The sequence below is a fragment of the Castor canadensis genome, chromosome 6, assembly GCF_047511655.1.
Source record: "Castor canadensis chromosome 6, mCasCan1.hap1v2, whole genome shotgun sequence".
In the NCBI taxonomy this organism is placed as follows: domain Eukaryota; kingdom Metazoa; phylum Chordata; class Mammalia; order Rodentia; family Castoridae; genus Castor; species Castor canadensis.
In genome coordinates this window covers 171,620,667-171,642,359 of record NC_133391.1, presented here as the reverse complement: position 1 = coordinate 171,642,359, position 21,693 = coordinate 171,620,667, and the positions used below count along the sequence as shown (strand labels likewise).

At 40.9% G+C, this 21,693-nt stretch overlaps 1 protein-coding gene across 5 annotated transcripts in view; it reads left to right on the top strand.

Annotated features, from left to right (window-relative positions):
* The window catches only part of Adcy2 (adenylate cyclase 2), a 370,478-nt gene that overhangs the window by 192,986 nt on the left and 155,799 nt on the right, over positions 1 to 21,693 (top strand). For 4 of the 5 annotated variants that reach the window (XR_012449249.1, XM_074077756.1, XM_074077757.1 and 1 more), the window contains exon 4: positions 18,286 to 18,435. The exons of the other annotated variant lie outside the window; for it this stretch is intronic. Coding sequence is in view for 3 of the 4 variants with exons in the window: in XM_074077756.1 (XP_073933857.1) it covers positions 18,286 to 18,435 (150 nt within the window). In the remaining variant the exon portion in view is untranslated. The remainder of the gene's footprint in view (positions 1 to 18,285; positions 18,436 to 21,693) is intronic. 5 annotated transcript variants of the gene reach the window in all.

Here is a 21,693-nt window from a genome sequence, read left to right as displayed (position 1 = left end):
TGTGAACAGGAGTCAGTCCTTTGTGATACATCCAGTTTGGTGTCCTCTTGGCAATAGCTTTTGAGGCAAATTTAACATTAGTTGTTAGTAGGTCAGTTTTAAATGACTACTATGATGACTCAAGACAGGGAAAAGGAAATATGGAAGACATTCCAGGCTCTGTGCCTGACTGCATGAGCCCAGCATGTCCTCCCAGGGATGTGCATCGTTGGCATCAGTTTCCCAGCACTGCAATCACACACTGCTATGAACTTTGTGACTTACAACAGATGCATTTTATTTTCTCATGGGTCAGAAGTCCAAAATGAAGGTGCTGGCAGTGCAGTGCTCCTTCCAGGGTCTCCAGGGGAGAGTCCTGTTTTCCCTCTTGGAGCTTCCAGTGACTGGTGTCCTTGGCTTGTGGCCCACTCACTGCAGTCTCTGCCAGTCTCATGGCACTCTCCACTGTATCTCATCTCCTTCTAAGGATACCTGCCACTGGATTTAGGGCCCCCCATAATCCATGATGACCTGCTCTCAACCCTACACTTAATGACATTTAGAATGTAGAACATTATCCCGTTCATAGGTTTGAGCAGATGTACTTTTTTTGTGGCATGAAAGGGTCACCATCATCAAGGAGTGTTAATTGAGCATGACTCACTTGGAGGTTTTCGTTTTGTGATTTGTAATTCTCGTAACTGTGTAACAGGGAAGAACCTTGAAGGAAAACTATGTCTTCTATTTCCATGGTTGCCTTCTTCATGTTTCACTTAGTACATTCCAGGATGTCTTCCTCATTTTGGCTGGATGACGACTTCTCAGCTTGCAGACCTTCACACACAGGGCATCTGCGCAATGCTTGGCTCAAGGTCCACCTTGAAGAACTTTCCTTTAGTTGGTCTCAGGGCACAAGCAATCCTCCTTTCCCACTTAAATCTCTCCTGGCATTTTTGTCTCCACAAAAGACTGAGTTTCCGCAGGTGGCTCTGACTTACTTCTCTGTGGGCTTGCCAGCCTGTTTAAGGTACATTGCATATGCAGCTTTTCTATGTGCTCTCAAGTTACCATTTGCTTTACCATCAAGCACACTGTGCAAGCTGCTTATAACAGAAGCAAATGCTACACACAGGAAAGGCTGTTGGCTGACTCCAATGGACTGTCCCAAACATATGAGTCAGCCTTACATTTGGCTGCAAGAAACAGAAAACCAGAAGACAGAGGGTTAAGCAAGTAGGGAACCTGTTTCTCTTTCACAGGGTGAAGTTCAATTGTGGGGGCCTGCTGTGTGTGGCCTAGCAGATTAATGAAATTAGGGCTGCTGTCTCTGGGAGCCCACTGACTTCTCTCACAGTGGTGAAGAGGCTGTTGCAGATCCAACCATTTCATCTTCATCTGCATCAAAGACATGCAGAAGGAGTGGGACTGTAGAAGTGTCCCAAGAAATTAAAACTTGCCACAGAGTCCCTTCCTTTCTGGAAGTCATTTCCCTCTTATCTGGTTCCACGCTGCTGCCGACCACAGGAGGGCTTGGAAAGGCAAATGCATGGATTTTCAGCCTTTGTGGTGGGAGGTACCCAGGAGGGGGCAGTGGGGAGTATTGATTAGCAGACCAACCTGGCCTGTGCTGGATCCTAAACCTTTTCACTGCCGTCTCACAAATGGCACCTCTCTGACTCTGGGATTGAAGAAAACAGCGTTAGTTTATTAGGCAGTCATTAGTTCCAAAGTGCTAAGTTACCAGGCTTCAGAGGTTTTTCCTTAAATACAGGTGAACCTGGCTTAAGGTGGTGCTTGGGCACTTCCACTGCAGAGCTGTGGTTCAACCTTGCCTTAGTGGCTGTCAGCTGGTGTTTCCGCAGGACAGATGCTTGCCTATGAAAGTGCTCACGGATGCCTTGTTTCCAATGTCAATGCCACGTGTGGAAAAAAACACCATACTGAGAGTCTGCTAAGACTAGAGGCAAAAACCTACTAGAATTTACAGCCTTCACCTTTGCTTCCAATGGTGATGGGGGAGTAAAAATAAAGGGGAAACCTGAAAAAAGAAAACAATGATCTTATGTAAAAGGTAATACTGCTTATGAAAGATGATTTTACATTTAAATCTAAATTTGGTCACCATTCATTATTAGCAAGGGCTCTCTGGGTGCCTTCTTACAAGCTCTGGAGTGTGATCTCCTTATTAATCCAAAAGTAATCAGATTTGCTAATCCAAACACAATCATACTCATCATACTTATACTAACAAAGGAGCAACAGGAAGGTATATAATTTCAGAATGCTGATCTGGATGCAGTGCCTTGCATCTGTAATCCCAGCTACTCAGGAAGCAAGGATTGGGAGGATGGTGGTGGTGTTCAAGGCCAGCTGGAGCAAAAAGTTAGTGAGACCCCATCTCAACAAACAAGCCAGACAATGCAGTACAGCCTTTAATCCCCCAACTCATGGGAGACATAGGTAAAAGGATGGTGCTCCAGGTAAAAAGCAAGGCCCTATCTAAGAAATAACTAAAGCAAAAATGGACTGGGAGCATGGCTTAAATAGTACAGTGCTTATGTAGCAAGCATGAGGAACTGAGTTCAAATCCCAACTAATTTATTACCCAGTTCTAACTTGATGGTCTCTAATTTCCATTATCTTAGAAAATATGGAATGTTTGTGATTTGCTCTGAAAACAAAATGTAATTCTGAAAGAGTATATTTTAAAATGTTCCTTCAAAACTTACAGGGAATAAGTTCTCCCAAAAATATAACCTTTGATGTCACACCATGTCCACACTGTATTTCATATCTACCTCTGCTTAGTCCACCCACTTCAAGTGTTCTGTGAAATGCCATCTCCCATGCACAGGTGTGACAGACGAGGCTGGGTCTTGGCTCATGTCTTATCAATGACCTTCTAACTTCCTTTCCCCTACCATTCTCCCTATCACTCAGCCTCTGCTTCATCCAAGATTATTTCTAGTTCTCTCTCTCTCTCTCTCTTTCTCTCTCTCTCTCTCTCCCCCCCCCCCCCACTTGGCCAAACTGGGGCTTGAACTCAGGGTTTGCTCTTGTCTAGTTCTCTTGCCTGGTGTTCCTCTTCTTCCCCCAGTGGGTGTACCTTTCCTTTGGTTTAAACATTGCACTAGGCTTCACTTTTCTTGTTTGAAGAGCAAAACCACCTCCTGGGGAGAAACTCAACCTCATTAGCATTAATCATTATTTAACCCATTATTAAATTCTCAGCTCTTCTCCCCATCTGACCTGTTTCTTTGTTCTGGAAGCATTCAAGTTGAGTCACCGGCTTTTATCTGACAGGAGCTTCTCCACTGGTCCTGCACAATGTATTCTCTCGGAGAGATTTGTGTTAAAAAGATAACCTGCTGGCTCTCCCAGAGTGGGCTCCAGGCATGCCGTCTCTTCTTTTAAGTGCCAGATGGTTCTTTTGCATAGCCCGATTCAGAGCTCAACACCCTGAGCTGAGTGCTTGTGAGGAAAAGACCTTGGTGAAGCTCATTTTGCCTTTCCAGTCATTAACAATGAATCAGAGGATGCATTTTTATGGCACTTACAATTGACAGCATGCTTTAAAATATTCCAAGTCTTTGGTTCCCCAACCAACGCTTAGATTCGTGCATGAAATATGCATGATAGTGGTGTTTTCATTAGAGCACTGACGATGTAAAACACAGTGAAAGTCATGTGCAGAATTGGTTTTGTGTACAGAATTTGTATTTTAACAAATGAGAAAGATGCACAAGCTAAGAGGGCATATTCGAATTTGTGGCTGATGGGGTAAGATACATTAGCCTTAATTTGCAGAATGATGTAATCAGACAGAAAACAGGTCTCCTGGGGGTCACACAGGTGGTGTTTGTCTACCTGGAAGCGTTCACTCCTCGGCTAGAGTGCCTCTGTGCCTTGAGAGGAGGTCTGAAGTGGGATCCTGGGAGTAATTCACACTTGATGGGACTTGGAATTTAAACCTGGAATGTGAATGTGCTGATTTATCACAAGGAATAAGGCTTTCGGGTAGACCAGAGAGCTGTAATAAATGACCTCTCACTTGCTCTTTCTGTTTGAAGAAGCTACCTCATCCACAGTTCCCTCGTGAGTGTGAATTTCACACAAATGGAATCCAATTTCAATGTTCAGGCCATGTTTCTTGATCTTTTTCCATTATCGCCTTTCTGTGGTTCCTTATTATTATTACTATTATTATTATTTGGTAGTACTGGGGATTGAACTCAGGTCTTCACACTTGCAAAGCAAGCACTCTACTGCGTAAACCACACCTCGAGTCCTATGATGCCTTTTTAGATATATTTTTCCCTAACCCCTTAGCTCATGAAACCAACACCATAGTTATATTGCGCCTTTGGTTGTCTAAGTGATGTACACATATGTGTGCATTTTGACCCCCTCTCAAGAACCAGTGTTTGCCTCTTGGGGTGACGTGGCCATGGGTGGTTTAACTCATCAAACTCTGAAGCTGGAAATACTCATCTTTACTGGATGGACACACCAGCCAGGTAGGTCAGGTGTTGATATTCGCTGACAAGATGCCTTCAGTTCTGTACAGGAGTGTTTTCTTCAGAGACTGGCTTTGCTACTGCTCAATTATATTTATTTATTTTTTGTTTCATTTTGGTTGACAAAAATTGTATATATGTATGGCGTGCAGTATGGTAGGCTCCTTGTATTTCTATTTTTGATTTATCATACATTAATAATAGAGGATTGTGGTAATTCAATACATGCCTACAGTATACCTTGAATAAGTTCAACCCCTCTCCCTCTTCCCTGTCTTTCAAATAGTGTTTGTTGGGTTTCATTTTTCTTCTTCACATGCAGCACACTTACAGCCTGTTCACCCCTCAGTGTACCCAACAGATCAGAGCCAAATCTAGAGAACCTGAAAGGGGTTCATGCCCTTCAAGTGATAAAACATACACCTGATTGCTTTTTAGGTTAACTCTAAGAAGACAATTTCAAGTCCAAATTCTTCATGCCTTTTCCAGGGTTCACCTACATGGGTTTTCTGAAAGGACAACAGATACATGCCAAGGTATTGCCATGATATTCAAAGACAATATAAAACTTTGAAGTCTTCTCACTAAATATGAAAGGAAGAAAAAGGACTGAAGGGACTGAGAACCAAAAGTCACATTTAAATATAACTCCATGGAGATGGGGATTTTTGACTGTTTTGTTTAATTAAATTACTTTTATCAGTTCCTTGTACATCATGGGCTCTCAATAGTGTTTTTTGGATGAAAAAATATTTTTTTATTCAGTAACTGTGTTAGGATATCTCCAGTTCTGATGGCATAAATGATGTGAGTATGAGGGATTTTATTCATTGATTTCAGTATTATTTTTTAGTACATATCATAAGAGATCCTATATTAATTACTTAATGTCTGCATAAGGAAATAAAAGAAGTGGGACCCCTGCCCTTATGGAACCTGTAGCCGAACAGGAAAGGCAGATGACAACAAGCAGAGGGATAACTACAAAATAATTTCTTTTGGCCAGTGACACTGAGGAAATCCAAAGGAGTCATGCTAGAGTTGAAGGAAGACACTCAAAAGTGTGTCAGAGTATACACAAGCAATCCAGAAACAGAAGGAATGGTCCCAGGGGGAATGGGTCAGGAGGTGCTGGGCAGACAGAAACAGAAAAAAGCACATTGAACTTGAGTCTAGAGATATGGCTAAGTTGGAGGACCCCAAAGGAGGATTGGTGACTAGAGTCTAGAGCTGAGAAGAATGGTCTGGATCCAGGTACCCTTTGGCCGTCTATTTAAAGGGCATTGATAAAGCAAGGAGTGGGATGACCCTGCAGGGAGGAGTTCAAAGAGGACTTGAGAGAACCTTAGAGAATATCAACATTTGCAGTCAGCAATGGGCAGGCTCAAGGGAGCAGGTGTCAAGGGAACTGAGTAGTAAGAGCATCAGCAAGAAAAAGAGACTAGCTGTGGCTGAGATTGCCACTGAGGAAAGCACAGAATTGGTTATTGGTTGGCAAATTTGAAGCAAACTGGTATCCTTGGCAAGAATAGTTCTGGTGGTGTCTGGTTGTTGCTTCATAGTTGTATGGGAGAGTCTGGAGCCAAAGAAGTACAAAGAACTTAAGTAGACATGTCTTAGAAGTTCAGCTGTAAAGGGAAAATGAGAAATGGAAAGGTGAAATTGTGTTTGTGATGAGGGAGGGATTGCTAGGGTAGGAGTAAGCTCATTTGCTGCTGGGAATTATTCAAAAAGGGAGAGATGAAGAAGCAAAGAGCCAGGAGTGAACAAGCCTGCAGTAGCTTGGGATCCCTATTATCTTCTGGCAATTGATGATCAAGGTGATGGTCCAGGTCTATGTAGTTTTCTCATGTATTGAAATAGACTTAAAAGGTATTTTTCTTGCATGTTTTGAAATTTTGTTGTCAGATTACATCTAAGTGAATTTTAGATGCATAATTTAAAGTCAAATTGGTCCTTCCATTCCTACTCTACTCCTAAGTGATTCTGATGCCTGACACCGCTTTTTCTCATCAGCAGCTTTCACTGCAGTGATTGCTACAGTAGTCCTTGAGCTGTGAAAGCTATTCCTTGTTGCAAGCTCAGAATTTCAATTTTGCTATAGGAAAACAACTCTCAGGCCAGCTGACCATGGGAACCTATGTATTGGCAGCCTGTGCCCTTCTTAGTGAAAAGGTGACTTTTGAGTGCATTCCCTCTTTTTTAGATGTTCAATAAACTTTTTGCTACTTCTACCTAATTTCATATTCCAAATACCCTTATAAAATCATAAAAGAAATAGTAAAGTTTATCAAGTAAGTAAATTATGAGAACAGAAATATTATCCTCTTTGGTTAATATAGGTTTTATATATAATATAAAAACAAAATCTACTTCAGTAATTGTCAGTTAGGATGTCTGCTCTTTATTATGATCTTTAAAAAGTTATTTTCTCTGGACTTATGCATCTGGTAATGTTACTCTTGATTTTTAAACATCTAATACTTTTACTCTTGATATTTTAGGGGGCAGTTTATTGTGGGATATGTTCCCTGGTATTTGTAAGTGACTATTTGTACAGCTTTATATTCATTTTTCAAAATTTTAGTAGCCTTGGGTAGATTTTTATTTTATAACTGACTTTTAATCCCCTTCACATCTTCAAGAAGTGTGCTAATTCATCCCAGAAATTCATTTAGACTTGGGAACATTGGGTACTTTCTTTTGATCATGGCAGTTCCAAGTAAGGTTTGGGATTTTTCTCTTATTTCCTCTAAAAGATGAAAAAGTGTGGGTGAAGCCCAGCATATGAAAAGCATTGCCCTGCTTCTTCAGAGAAGTTTGCCCAGTAAGCGAGTCATTATTTCACAGAACACAATAATTTGTGTAGGAAAGTGATCCAGAGCCCAGTTGTAGACAATGGATGGATCTAGATCACAAATTAATGTGGCAGAAACTTAGTCTTGTACTACCCTCTCCATAGCCTGATGACCTCTTGGCAACCTTCTGGTAATGGGGGCAGGGGGGTTACACATCTTATTGTAGAAGAGTGAATTTAATTGAAGTGAGTTGCTGGCATACACAGAGCTCTTTCCTTCTTCCCTAAATCACATTTTTTTATATTTAGAAGAGTTTCTCAATTCTTCTCAGTTGGATAACAGCAAGGAAAAGAAGGACCTGCATGTTTTATAAAGGAATCATTTTTCATTTAGAAGTCACCCAATTAGATATTGAGAACACTAATATACATAGGAATATAAATAGGAAACCATATGTTAGTTCTTTGGAAAAGACCAATCTTTATACATGTCAATGAAGTGACAGATAAATAGTCCTATATGTGGCTTTTGGGTCTTTGTGCCATACAGATGCATGGTGTCTTTGGGTTTCCCAGAAGCTGACCCTGCAGATGTAGTGAGCTGATGAGGTGCTCTTGAATGGAGCCTACACTGGAGTGAGGGAAGCAGGGAAGGACCTGTGCCCGGCTGCATGGTCTACAGGAGTGAAGCCAAACCTCAGCTGACTCCATAGGAAGCAGTGCAGTGGAAATTCTACCACAAAGCTTGTACTGCTTTGAGGGAAGAAAGCTTCTGTATCTACCCTTCTTTTTGTCAGTCTGGCTGCTTTGGGAGAGAAGTGAGAGGGTGGGGGTGAGGGATGGAAAGAAAGATGCAAAAACTAAGAGGAGACTCCAGTCCCCACAGGCAACCACTGGAGAAGGTTACATGGGAGCCACTGATACACAAGTGAAGCTTGTGAGTTGGGCACACTAGAGAAACCAAAGGCATCCCAGGAGAGCAAGGGCGGGGGAGGCACAGACACAGAGTTACAGAAACACAGACTAATCTGATGGAGTCCTGCCATCAGAGCCTCTAATCTAGACAGTTTCCCCTCACAAATGAAACTCCACGAAAGGAATATATACTGACACAGGCTGGTGTGTTGCAGTTCATTCTGGCACTGACCATTTATTATTAGGGCACCCCGACATGTCAGACATTCAAAATTCCTCAAATCTTTCCTTTCTTCAGAAGCGGGACATGTTTTGGTCACTCACAACCACCTGCATTTCTGACCAAATGCCTAAAAATTTCAGGTACTCATGACCCATCCTTCTCATCCATATGAGCATGGATGCTGCGCTTCCATGTCCAGAGTTCTTTTCTAGTTGTTTATGTCATTCATTTCATAGGTAGGACTGACTCAATTATTGTCCATGTGATTGAATTCTGCCTCCAGCAACCCTCTTCACAGGGATCAAAGACTCAATCCTCTAACCACAGGGCTGTACTTTCAGATGCCACCCCCATCCTGAGTCATTTCATCTTTTAGCATAAACCCAGGTGTAATCAAACGGGTTCATGAGTACCTAAAACCCTCCTATTATTCAAGAAATTCAATGACTTAGAGTCTCCCTTCCAGAAGTCAGGGACAAAACCTATTTATGTTCTTTATTATAGCGCAGAAGATGCCTCTGTGAGATCAAGTTTATCTTAAAAGGAAATCAAGACAGAAGAGACTTAAGTTGCTGACCAAGAAAGGGTTTGTAAAACAAGCTTTAGAAGATTAGTGTAACCTTAAATATAGCCAGTTTGTGCTGTGTTTAGTACATCTTGATTTTACTTAGTGTTTTCCACAGTCATCAAAGCGAATTCTAAGCAGAAGTAAGATGAGCTTCACAAGTCTAATGAGTATCAATAGAGATGGTGAGTCACAAAGAACAGAAGACAAAACTGTTTGAGTAAATTTGGAGATGGGGGTTATGTAGAAATACTTCAAATCCAATTTTTTGTAACATTTTGCCAGATATCCCAGGACTAAGCAGATCTTAAACTCTGTCTCTCCCGCTTCCTTTAGGTAGCTACCCATTCCCCTCTGCGTATCTAGTCTTCCCTTTCCAGAAGCCAGTTTCTTGGTTCTTATCTTATTTCTGTGTCTACTAGGTTCCACCACAGACATTCCAAAGTGATGGACTCAACACCCAGTTTACTGAATCTTCATCCTGGTGCCCTTACCTTCCAGGCTCATTCAGTTATATCTATACCCAAATTCTTGGGGAAAGAATCTGAGGAGCACAGAGCTTGTGCATCATAGCTGTGAGTTTGCAGAAGATTAAAGGCAGTGAAGTACAGCTGGATAGTGCCTTTGTGCTGCGCCAGACAAAAGCTCATGTTTCCAGAGTCTTAGGGCAGATGGGGACCTGGCTTCAGGGAGTCCCAACATATCAGGTCTGGCTACTCATCCCCAAAACCAACTGGAAAAACTGATGGTGAAAAACCAGGAAAAGAATTTAAGCAATACAGGTACACCAGGAAAACAAGGAGCAACAAGAATCCTCAGTCCTGTCTTTGAGGATACTCACTCATATAAGCCTCAAGTTTAAATAGGGGATGGAAAAGAGTCAGAACAAGGTAGAAGTATGCATACTTCAGTAGACTTAGTGAAGCTGTGGTTTGGTTAAACATTATCTCAGGACTGGTTCTGTGAAGTCCTGGAGAAGTCATTGTCACTTAAGGGAACAATTCAGTTCCCATCATGATGATTGCTCATGCTTGGAGGGGAAGTCTCATTAGGAGGTGATCTGCCTTTGAGGTTTACTATTCCTAGTATCTTGAAAGTACCTTATGTACTTTATCTTGGTGTCTTAAATCTTGATGGGAGGATGAACTAGGGTAGGAAAATTTAGGACTAATCAACCTTGTATTACCAGTATTTAGATGGACAATCTTTACATGATTACCAGGTGTATGTGCAGGGTTGAGCAGGAAATTGACCCAAAATTTAAGGAAAAGGAGACAGAAGCAAAATGAAGGCAGAGATATCAAGCTTTTATTGTGGCTCTAGTCACCCACTGGGCATCTGTATTTTATTTCAGTAAACGGTAGTAGATGTTGCTTTCGGCAACAACTACTAGGTTGTTAGGGCATAATAATTTGTTTTAAATGTATTACATAATAAAATTTTTTCTAAGCATTTGCTTTGGCCTAGGAGCAGTATAAAAAATTAATGAGACACTAAGGGCATTATGAACCAAGAAAACTGGGTAACCTCTGCATTAATAGTTATATTTTTTCAAGTAAAATTTTAAAATAATATTTGAAGAAGTATGCAGTTTGTCACAAGTCTCCCTTCAACTGCAAGCATCCATGCACTCTCATAAACACAACTATGAACACATTATGTTCAGCTTGAGAACATAATGGCTGCCAGGAAATTCTCACCTCCCCAAATCAGGAGAAACCTGCTTTGCATCACCTGTATTTGTTCCCCTGCTTTGTTGACTTTTATTATTGATTTGCCATTACTGCTTATATCCCAGTGATGTTGATTTCCTGGGAGGGAGGATATGAATTTCATTAATTATGCATAAATTCTGAGTCAATGTTTGTTGAAGAAGTGATTTAAAGAATGTCTCATCTCTTTCCATATTAAGTCATCATCAGTGGTATGTGACATTTCTGCAGAAGTGGTACTCGAGTCAAATTGCCAAGGCATTCCAGGATTAATGTTTAGGTATATTATTGTGTAATGTCCACTGAATTGTGTCCCATTAAATTCTTTGTTGAAGCCTAACCACCTCACAATGTGACTGCATTTGCAGATAGGGTCTTTGAAGAGATGATTAAGATAAAATGAGATCTTTAGGGTGGGCCCCAATGCAATCTGACTGGTGTCCTCAGAAGAGGAGGTTAGGACTCACCAGGGATGTGCACTCACACAGAAAAGAAATTGTGAATGTTTACAGTTTGAGTGTCCCCTCTAAAACTTGTGTAGAAATTCAATTTCCAGGAAAACAGTATGAACATGGTAGAAATAGTATGTGTACATGTGTGTAAATGGAAAAATGAGACTTGTTGAAACTATTCCAGGAATGGAGGGAGGCAGAGCTAAGAGAGTGATGGAGGGGGTGAATTCAACTATGATATATTGTAAGAACTTTTGTAAAGGTCACAATGTACCCCCAATAACAAAAATAAAAACAAAAACTAAGCAAAACAAAAAACAGTATTAAGAGTGGGTGGGACATTTAAGATGTGATTAGGCCATGAGTGCTCCCCCACTCACAGGTGACTCAATGCCATTGTAAAAGGCAGGTTCATTCCCCTTTCCCTCTTTGCCCTTCCATCCTCTACCATGTGAAGACAAAGCCTGACTCCCATCTGGAGGAGGGAGTGTTCAAGGTGCCATATTGGGGTCCAAATCGCCAAACTTGCCAGTCTCTTGACATTGGACTTCCCAGTCTCCAGAGCTGTGAGACAATTAATTTTCCATTATAAATTACCCAGTCTCTAGTGAACAGTTGTTTCAGCCTGAGTGGACTAACACATGCAGGCCTAACAAGAAGACGGCCATCTACAAGACAAAGAGAAGCCTCAGCCTAACCTACCTATTCCTCGGTCTTGTACTTGCAGTTCTCATAACTGTGAGAAATTAAGTTTCTGTTTTCTTATGTAGCTCTAGCAAGCCAAAACATATGTTGAGAGAAGGACTGTGGTCACTGAATGGCACCGTAGGAAATGTGGCTGCAGTCATGCCCATTTGAGAGAGCATGAGATGTCACGGGCAAAATATGTTTTCTCTGAGAGAAATTGACCAGAAGTCAGAGGGTGGTGACTGTGAGTTTAAAACATTGCCTATGCATTCTTACAGGGCAGTCATAGGAAGGTATACTAAGAGAGGTGGTGAAAGTGACCCAGGGTACACTCTGTGGACATTCTTATTTCCAAGTACACTTCAACCTCTTGTTCTGTCAAAAGAATATGTTTCCAGGGGATCCAATTCATAATTAATATCATTAACACAACAACTCAAATTTAGTTTGTAACAGGAAATTTTTGTTTTCATGCTTACAAATGTGTTCAGTTATGCATTGCTTATTTTTTTAATCACGGTGTGACTATGTGCAGCTTATTTTGGTCAGACTGAGAAGTACTTTTTGGTGCATAGTATGCCTTGAGAATCACAGCACTCATCATTTTTCTAGGGGACTATCACCATGCTTAGTACTACTGTGTTTAAGTTCACCCCCAAGCTTGGTCATGCTCTCCCTAGATTGTTATTCCTTTACACTTAACTTGTGTCTGCCATTGTGTGTATGTCATTGCTACAGGGGAGCGGGTTTGGGATGACCTAGAGACTAACACTTTATAAGTCCATTGGAAGATTCAGAAACACTTGGTCCTTTGGGTTTCTTAAACTAAGCAGGGGACAATCTTTTGGACAATTGACACTCATTCAACTCTCTGAACTCAAAAAGGCCAAGGGGAAAATGTCTTCTACTGAATATCAGCAGTGATGTAAGATGCAGGTAATCATTGATGTAGTCATCCCTATATCACCATGACGGCAGGCACTGTTAGGATAGAGTGTCCTGCCTGGGCAGGGACTGTCACAGAAGGACTGTGCAGTCACAGGTACTCTCAGAATTGGACTTGGAGCTGTGTTGAGGCAGAAGAAAATAGGGAGGAAAATGTTTGATAACATCGCTTTTAAGAAATGCTCTACAGAAGCTGGGTGTAGTGGCACGTACCTGTGGTCCCAGCTACACAGGAGGCCATAGGTAGAAGGGTTGCAATCCATGCTGGTAAGATGTGAGACCCTATCTGAGGAAATGAATGGCCCCATTTGGATGCAAGAGATGCAGAAAATGAGTTATAATGCTAGTGGCTCCCTCCATTTTAGCTTATCATAAAGGCCTAAGAATTCTTCCATGGAAACTGCGACGTTTGATGTGGCTCTTTAAAGGGATTTTACCACAGAACTTGACTTGTTCCTTTTTCATTATAACTTCCCAAACCACTTATTTGTTTGGTCTTCCTTCTTCTCCAAGTGCAGAGGAACTAAAGCCTGAAGCTAAAATAGTTCTGTGTGTTTTAGTCAAATCTAGAATGGATGGGAAATAAGCAGAATGGCAGAGGCCTCCTTTACAGAAAGTAGAAGGGGCAGTCATGGACTGAAACTTGTGCAGTTTTTCTTCTGCAGAGCTGTGCATATTGGGAACTCAATTTGTTTTGTCTTTTTTCTCTTTTCTCATATGCTAAACTATTAATCAAGGAAACATGTTCCTGCCAGTTTGAGTTTGTAGTCACTGAACCGAGAAGTTCAAGTTGGGATGTCTGTGTGGTTAATTCAGCATTGCTTTCTTAAAGGGAAACTGTGTTCCCAATGATTTAATTTGTGGGAAGACCTGTCTATCAGGATCTTGAAAATCTTCTGAGGTCTTTTCTTCCTGTTGGCTTCAGCACTTCTGAGAGCAGCAAGTGCCTCTGCAAGTTATCCCCATCCATGTTTTCTAGCCAATACACTGCACATGTGCTCTATCTCTGTACTATGTGATTCTTTTTGGAAAAGTAACATAGTGGATATTATTCAAAAAGACTTAACAGCAGATGTAGTATAAAAGAGAATAATGAAAATAATCACGACCAACAGTACCACCTATTCTATAATGGCAGTTTCCTTAGAAAATCAAATAACATTTAACTCCTGATTTTCAATTAATAGCACCTATTGTTAAGGTCATTGGTTTTTCAATTTCCTTCATACCCTTCATAGCATAAGATACAAAATGTGTTAGCTTCTTGCAAAGTACCACGTGTTTATTTAGAAATTCATTGGAGATACCTTCCCCACGCCCTGGCAGAAGGTCTTATTGCACTGGAAGAACCCGAGCTGAGGTTTGTGAGTTGGGGTGATTGGGAGGGACATAACAGGGGCTACCTTGGGAATCTAGGTGGCCCTGGACCTGCCCTTAAGTCGACTGAGTTTTAGAATTTTGTTTCCTTGACTACAAGATGAAATAATAAAGTGTGTCTATCTTCCTGAGTGTGTTGCCTTCTTGACTCTTGCAAGAATTAAAATATAAAAGGTCTATTTAGAAGAGAAATAGCAGCCAATAATAACGAAGTAAAAAATCATAACTGGCTGGTAGATGGTGGTCTTCTTGGCAGCAGAAGGTTTACCAATGTGCACTGAGAATCATTTGGCCTATCTCCCCGTATGTATATCTAACAAAGACAAGGAGCTGGGGATGGGGATGGAGATGGAGGGAGAAAGCCAGACTTCTATAGCAATGTCTTTGCATAGTTTTATGTTTCAAGGCCTAGTTTTAATACTCATGGTAAACCTTGCCTGGTGTTATTACCTTAAACAATTTGTTTTATTCCAAGACATCTTGTGGGAGGGCAAGTTCTCGCTCCTGATTTCTGGCAGAAGTGACAGTAGCTAAATGAACTAACAAGATAAAAGAAGACATCAAGGCAGTATGATGTTATAAAACAGATCCAACATTATAAAAATAAGATTTTTGTCATATGTTCATAACAGTCTTCAAGAAAATAGAATGTTTTGATTATTATTTTTGAAAAGGAAAATCTTAATTTAATCACGTCCTTCATATTCCAGGTTTCATATGAAGCTATAAATGCTGTGGACATAAATCATATTTGTGACAGGGCCCTGTATTGGAGCTGATCATACAACGTATAAGCCATTGTCTTGCTGGCTCAGGCAGGAGCCCAGAGCTCAAGGCTGACTGCCTGTGTAGGGTGTCTGCATCCCTTCTGATATGTCCACGGGAGACTGCAAGGCAGGGCATCCCATGAATTAGACACCACCTCCCTCCTGACTCAGGCCAAGGGCATTCACAGCAAATAAGTGGGGAGTAGGATCCTTGGGGGAAAAAAAAAAACATGGAATGACGGTTCTTGCCATTCCAGTGGATAGCTCCCCACATCGGGGTATTATTGTGAAGTGCTCCAGTCATTATCAGATGAGCTGTAGGTGACGGCTTCATTCAGTTTTGCTGCTTGCACTTGGTTCTTATTTTGGAGGCATTTTTGCTTCCTAAAATGTTGACATTTTTGCTTTGAAGGCATATTTTGAGGAAGAAGAGAAAAAAGTCTCATAATCAGTAGGTTATTTTTATTATTATCTCAGCTGTACCTAATAAGGAAGGAGTTAGTATTTACTAATTCTAAGCAGGATGGTCTGCCTTGGCTTTTGCATTCCTTGCATGCTTTGGTGTACTGTTCTTCAAAGCAAGTCTAGCAATGGCAAGGTCTGAAGAATCTTCAACAAACCAAATAGTCATTTTGCAGAGACCAAATATGACAGGATTTAATGAATGGTGTGCAATGGGCCATCATCTCCAAGTCAACCCTGGTCAGCTGGAGGTGAATCCCCTCAAATAGGGGCCAGGAATGTCCTCAGGAATGCTCCAGGACTGGCATCCACAGAGGTGATGGGTCGGCCTATGATAATGAGAAGGCAGAGGGCCCCCTGAAATTAGGAAACATTTGGAAGCAACCCGAACACTCTCACATTGGTTCTTATCTCTGACCTGGTGCATGCACACATGGCTTGTAAGCACACATGTCCCCCACATAGTACATGTGTTACATACATATCACATGTAGAAATCACATGTAGTACTCATAGATCACACACAAATTACATGGAAATGAATGAATGTACAGCATATTAGTATGTTACCCACAAATTACATACATGAATGCACACCGCCTGCATACATTTCACGCATATAACACAAACACATAGAGAAATACCCAAAGTTAATTTATTTTGCAAGAAAGAACATTTTGGAGGTGAGCTGTGAAAATGTGATACTTAGGATCTCCCAATCCCAAATATCTATGGAAAGTATAAGTTATTGGAACAGCAGCGAAGGCGGCTTTTACTAGTCTGCACCATTCTTTGCTGACTTCTATGGGGTGTCTGCACTGACTCAGAAAAAGGCCCATCACGTCATTCTTCTCATTTCTACCTCTGTCTTGCTTTGTCCCTCTACCCCCAAACTGTATTTCCCAACCTATGAAGAGATACACAAAGGCATTGGACAGATAGAGAAAAAAATCCACTTTCATTAGTCACAACCATTTGGAGAATGTGGTTAGGTGTGGGAATAATGGTCTTCCTAACATTCCTCTGAGTTAAGCCAGGTCCCCTGCTCCTGACCCCATTTAAAAGCTTTCCCTAGCACAGGGTAAGAGGGCCCATTAGGTCTAAAGCTTGGCTAAGAACACAGCCCATGAGGTCACTATCATCTTCAGTGTGGAGAGGGAAAGGGCTAAGTGTACAGCGTCTACATCTTTCTCCTGGGAGCTCTAATCAGATGCATTTCTCCTGCTCACGTCTAGAGGAGTGACCCCACTATGTAGAGGGAGGACAGCTGTGATTCTGTCTGGGAACTCTCATCATTGGAACCTTAAAAGCTTAGGAGTGAAGTTCTTCCATGCCCTCCTGCCCATCATGTCAGATGAGGCAGTTGGTTGATCTGTTCTGAGAAGACTCCGACAGAGGCACATAGGACCTTTGGAGAAAAATGCTCTTATGTTGTCACTGAAGCCATGACTGGCTTGTCGTGGTTAGAATTATTCTCACGTGGAAGTTGGGGTGAGAGTAAGCCAGTATGTCTGCCCATCCACTGGTAGACTTGTAGGTCCACCCCTGAGCACAGAAGAGCTTTATCTGTGTGAGTCATGTGCTGTATATTAGGAGCACACACTGAAGAGGCCTTTTCATACCTGCTGAAGAGAACAGAAAAAGGACATGTCCCGAGAGCAATTTTGTAACATATATCAAGAACCTAAAACATGAACGACTTGTGACTGAGTATGTGAGAGTAATTGAGTCTAAAAAATGATCAAATCGGAAGATAAAGATTTGTTCATGCAGTTGACATCTGTAACACAATGCAAAAGGACAGAAGCTAACACAGGAGTATTAAGCAGTGAGGCCATGGCTAAATGATGACAGAGTCATAGAACCGAATATCACCCAAGCATTCAAAATCCCAATTCTACATAATTTCTGGGATTTCATTTGTGATTAAATGTTAATTTAAAAAGCAAAGCACAAAACTGCATTTGAAATGAACTCTGGTCTTCTGGAACAAGACAGGGATCTTTACAAAAACAAGTTTGCCACCAATTTTGAGAATATAGACGGACACTAAATGGACAGACATAGCCATATGGGCAATAGTATTCTTCCTTTATATTTATTCTATTTTCCTTCCAAATTGTAAACATGAATTGTTTTATCATCAGAATAATTCAATATGCTGAAAAGATCCAGACTCAGCGACTGCAGTTATGGTGGGAGGGAAGCATGTATCATAGTAGCACAGTTGTAACAACTATCAAATTTCTACAGCTCACAATAATAGATGGCAGGTTGGCAGGGTAGCTGTGCTCCATGTTTCTCATCCTGGCACAAGTGGGATAGCCAGAGTGTATTCTTTTCTTGATAACACACCTGGGCTGGGTGTGGCACACAGTACTTTTGTCCACAATTTTTAAAATTTCTTTTATTCATATGTGCATACAATGTTTGGGTCATTTCTACCCCCTTTCCCCCACCCCCTCCCTTTTCCCCACTCCTTTCCTCTCCTTACCCTCTCGCTACCAGGCAGAAACTGTTTTGCCCTTATCTCTAATTTTGTTGAAGAGAGAGTATAAGCAATAATAGGAAGGGACAAAGGTTTTTGCTACTGTGTCCACATTGTATTAATCAAAGCAAAGCAAATTCTACGCATAGTTGAACCCAAAAATCAAGGCAGAAATTGCAAAGTTACCCACCAAAGCACATGGATCTCCATGAAGGGCATTGAATCAAAATGGAAAATGAGGCTTTCTGTTAGACAATTAAGAATGTCATTTGGGAAACAAGTAAAATCAGCGTGTTGTAGTTCTCTTTTTGAAGATTTTTGCTAACAGGCATTTCGCTTTTATCATATCCATGAGTTAGAAACCATCACCCTACAGAGCAGCTCTTTCTGTCTCTTCAGATCCTGGCCAATGTGATAATTTTCATCTGTGGCAACCTTGCAGGAGCCTACCACAAGCACCTCATGGAACTTGCTCTGCAGCAAACATATCAGGACACATGTAATTGCATCAAGTCCCGGATCAAGCTGGAATTCGAAAAGCGTCAGCAGGTAAAATGTGTTTTTAATCACATATCCACATTATCTTAGGCATTATTAAGATGACGCTACTGTCAGTATTGAGTACGGGGTTCATTCATTCATGAGCTTCGCAAAGAAACCAGAGCTGCTGATTGCTGCTGCTCAGCCCTGAGCACTGTCTCTGGGAGTTATGACAAACCAGTAGAGCTGGCATTTTTTCCATGTGGTCCTCAGACCCAGTGAGCCAGTATCACTCATATGCAGACAGCTACACAAGACATTGCCATTCACAGATGGCTGAGGAGACTCAAATAATAACACTTCATGGCAGCATTAGCTGTTGTTTAGTGTTTGTTGCCAAGAGTCTTCCCCAGAAAAAAACAGGAGCGCCCTCCTCTTGCTGCACACACTTCCATGGCAGGGCACACAACACCTGTTGTCTACACAGGGCAACCTGGGTAGGATTATCGTGAGGGGGATTTATAAGGAGCTGTGGTTGCAGTTGTCAGCACCTGTTCTAGGGTGATTTTTGGGAGTGATCCATTGAAACATGCTTCAGGGGAATGCATTGACTATTATGAAACATTACATTTGTAATCAGTGAAGACAAGTGGTAGATGTGTGGAAGCAAAGTCTGTTGTGTCACCAAGAATGGTGGAATAAGTCAGCACAGATACGATTTGGACATCTTGCAGCAGACGTGCTCTACATCAGGGGACTTCAGCCATGTGTGAACAGTGCTAGGTTCATGAAGAACATAGTCTATGAAAGTGACAGTTGGTGTGGCTATCTATGAATTCTGTGGTCCTGATCTCTGTGAGCAGTTGTCCTAATACCTGTGCTGTTAGCAGTATGTGGCAGGTAGTTGGTATGTAATTACTGTGTTAAATTGCATGGTATTAATCTATGCTATAAAATATCAAAATGTTATGGTGGTGAGAACAAAAAAATATCCTTTAAGTGTTGGTATTGGACTTTTATTTGTGAATATTGATGAATAGAACTCAAATTCTTTCTTCCAAGCAGAGATATGACAAGCATTTGTTTAGCAAATTGAGCACAGCGTTCGTGTCAGGCACTATTTTAGGCACAAGGTATAGCTACAAGCACTGCTTTATCACTGGCATTATTAGAAAACTATAGGCACAAGGTATAGCTACAAGCACTGCTTTATCACTGGCATTATTAGAAATCTTATGTTTTGTTTTTAAATCTTATCTTACCACTTGCATAACAAAGGTTTGCAATAACTGAGGTTTAATTCTTTAATCTATTTGTTTGTCAAATTCTGAATACAATAGTAAGAGTAAGAGACAGTTGTTAACTTACAACAGTTATCCAGTTTTTCTTCATACACTTATAAAACGTAATGCTTTATTTCTCGATTCTAGAAAATTCCACAGTGTCAACAAGCAGCACTTGGGGTTCACAATTGGTGTCACTGTACTGCCTGCTTTAGAATTCAAATATTTTAGAAGAAATCTTTCCCTTTCTCAAACAGTAGTGATTACATCAGCTTTGTCCTGTGTACTTAACTTTCTTTTCCATCACCTTCAGAATATACTTCAAAACAGCACCAAGAGAGCTGAAATTCCAAGTACACAGATTATGTAACCAAGTGTTTATAATAACAGTTTGACAGTAAGTCAGGCTACTGACCTCATCAACACATCCTATCTCTCTGAAGAGGCCCAGAGCAGCCAAAGCACAGAGCACCCTCATTCCCATGAGCTAAGAAGTCCAAATTCTCAGAGAACCACATGGTCAGAGCTGCCTCACATTGTTCTGGAGGTTGTGGTGTCCAGTGTGCCAGTGGCTAGTTTATAAGACCATCACGGGAGATACTGGAAGGACATGCATTTACTAGTTGTTACAAAGAAAAGCCAATGATCCTTTTCAAAATAAAAATAAAAGCAACACTTTGCAGAAATAAGGACATATGTTAAAGACACTTGGTATGATTTGACATGTCAAGTATACTTGGTCTCAAAAGTTGGAAGTCCACTTCAGCGACTGATGCCTAGAATGTACTTTTCTTGTTAGGGCTTCAGAAAGTATGTTCTGAGATTAAGAATAAATGTCCTGTTCTTCAGAACAGCAGTTCATCAAATAGGAACATGAGATTATCTTTGTTAAAAATCAGTGAGATTACAATCTGATAGACTTAAGGAAACAAGTAAGAATTGACCACTGGCAATCCACATGGCCTTCACAGAGGGGAGAAGTCCCTGAGGCCATGAAACCCAGACCAAATTAAGGTCTTGGTGTTATTTCCTTGGGTCCCAAGTGTCACTTCCTGCTCACCCTGCACCACAAACTTCCCTTGCTTCGTACATAGTCACTGTGGAAAACAGGAATCTCCTCTGAAGTTCTTCATTCAAGAGTCTATGTTTTATCATGCAGTAAATAATTTGCTTCAGCCATTATTTGAATATATAAATTTTGTCCAATTTAATGTGACATGATAAAGGTTGCCTCTGAGAAAGCTCTCAATAGTTTGAGAAGCCACCATCTTGAATAGTTCCCTGGCTTCATTTCATGACTCCATTTTCTCTTACTTTTAATACAGTGAGCCCCAGAAGTTGCCCCTCTTCAACCAAGGAGGGGACTATGAATGACTGGTACCCTTGGGATTCCAAAATATTTCCAGAATTTCTCAACTCTGTACTTTCTTTCCTTTAAATGTTTTGATACTTCTTGTATGTGCAAATGAGATGAATTTCTAGACATTACTATCAAGGTTTGAATAACATGGCCATTTGCATATAAGATTTGTATGAAGAAGAAAATGAAAAATGTTGGTAGTTTTTTTAGAGTTACATTTTCACCCTAAAAGTACCCTTCATGTATGAACAATAAAAATGGTGACTTTTTAGCAAAATAGGAAAAGTAATGCATTATGTTAGAACTGAGCCTATCCTTGGGGCCTAAAGGTGTTCACAACTGTGAGTTTTGGCATTTGTCAGATGTTTCACACCCTGTGGGAAAATCCACAGTCACTTCATGAGCACCTTTAGTGTAACAGATGGCTCTTTATCAGACCTGGGAAAACACCAAGTGTTTCCCTTTAGTATATAATAGACTCTCAGAAACTGATGAGAGCCGGATTCAGAGCAAAACAAGAACTTTGTCTTCTAACTGCTGCCACCGTTGAAATTAATGTTGCCTACCCAGGAGTAAAACTGGGCTACTATTTTTTATACAGAGAGAATAAACTTTCTTTAATTTGTATATTGTCTTTGTTTTAAACAAATTCAAAGTTTTTACATGGTCTACCTTAATGTAGAA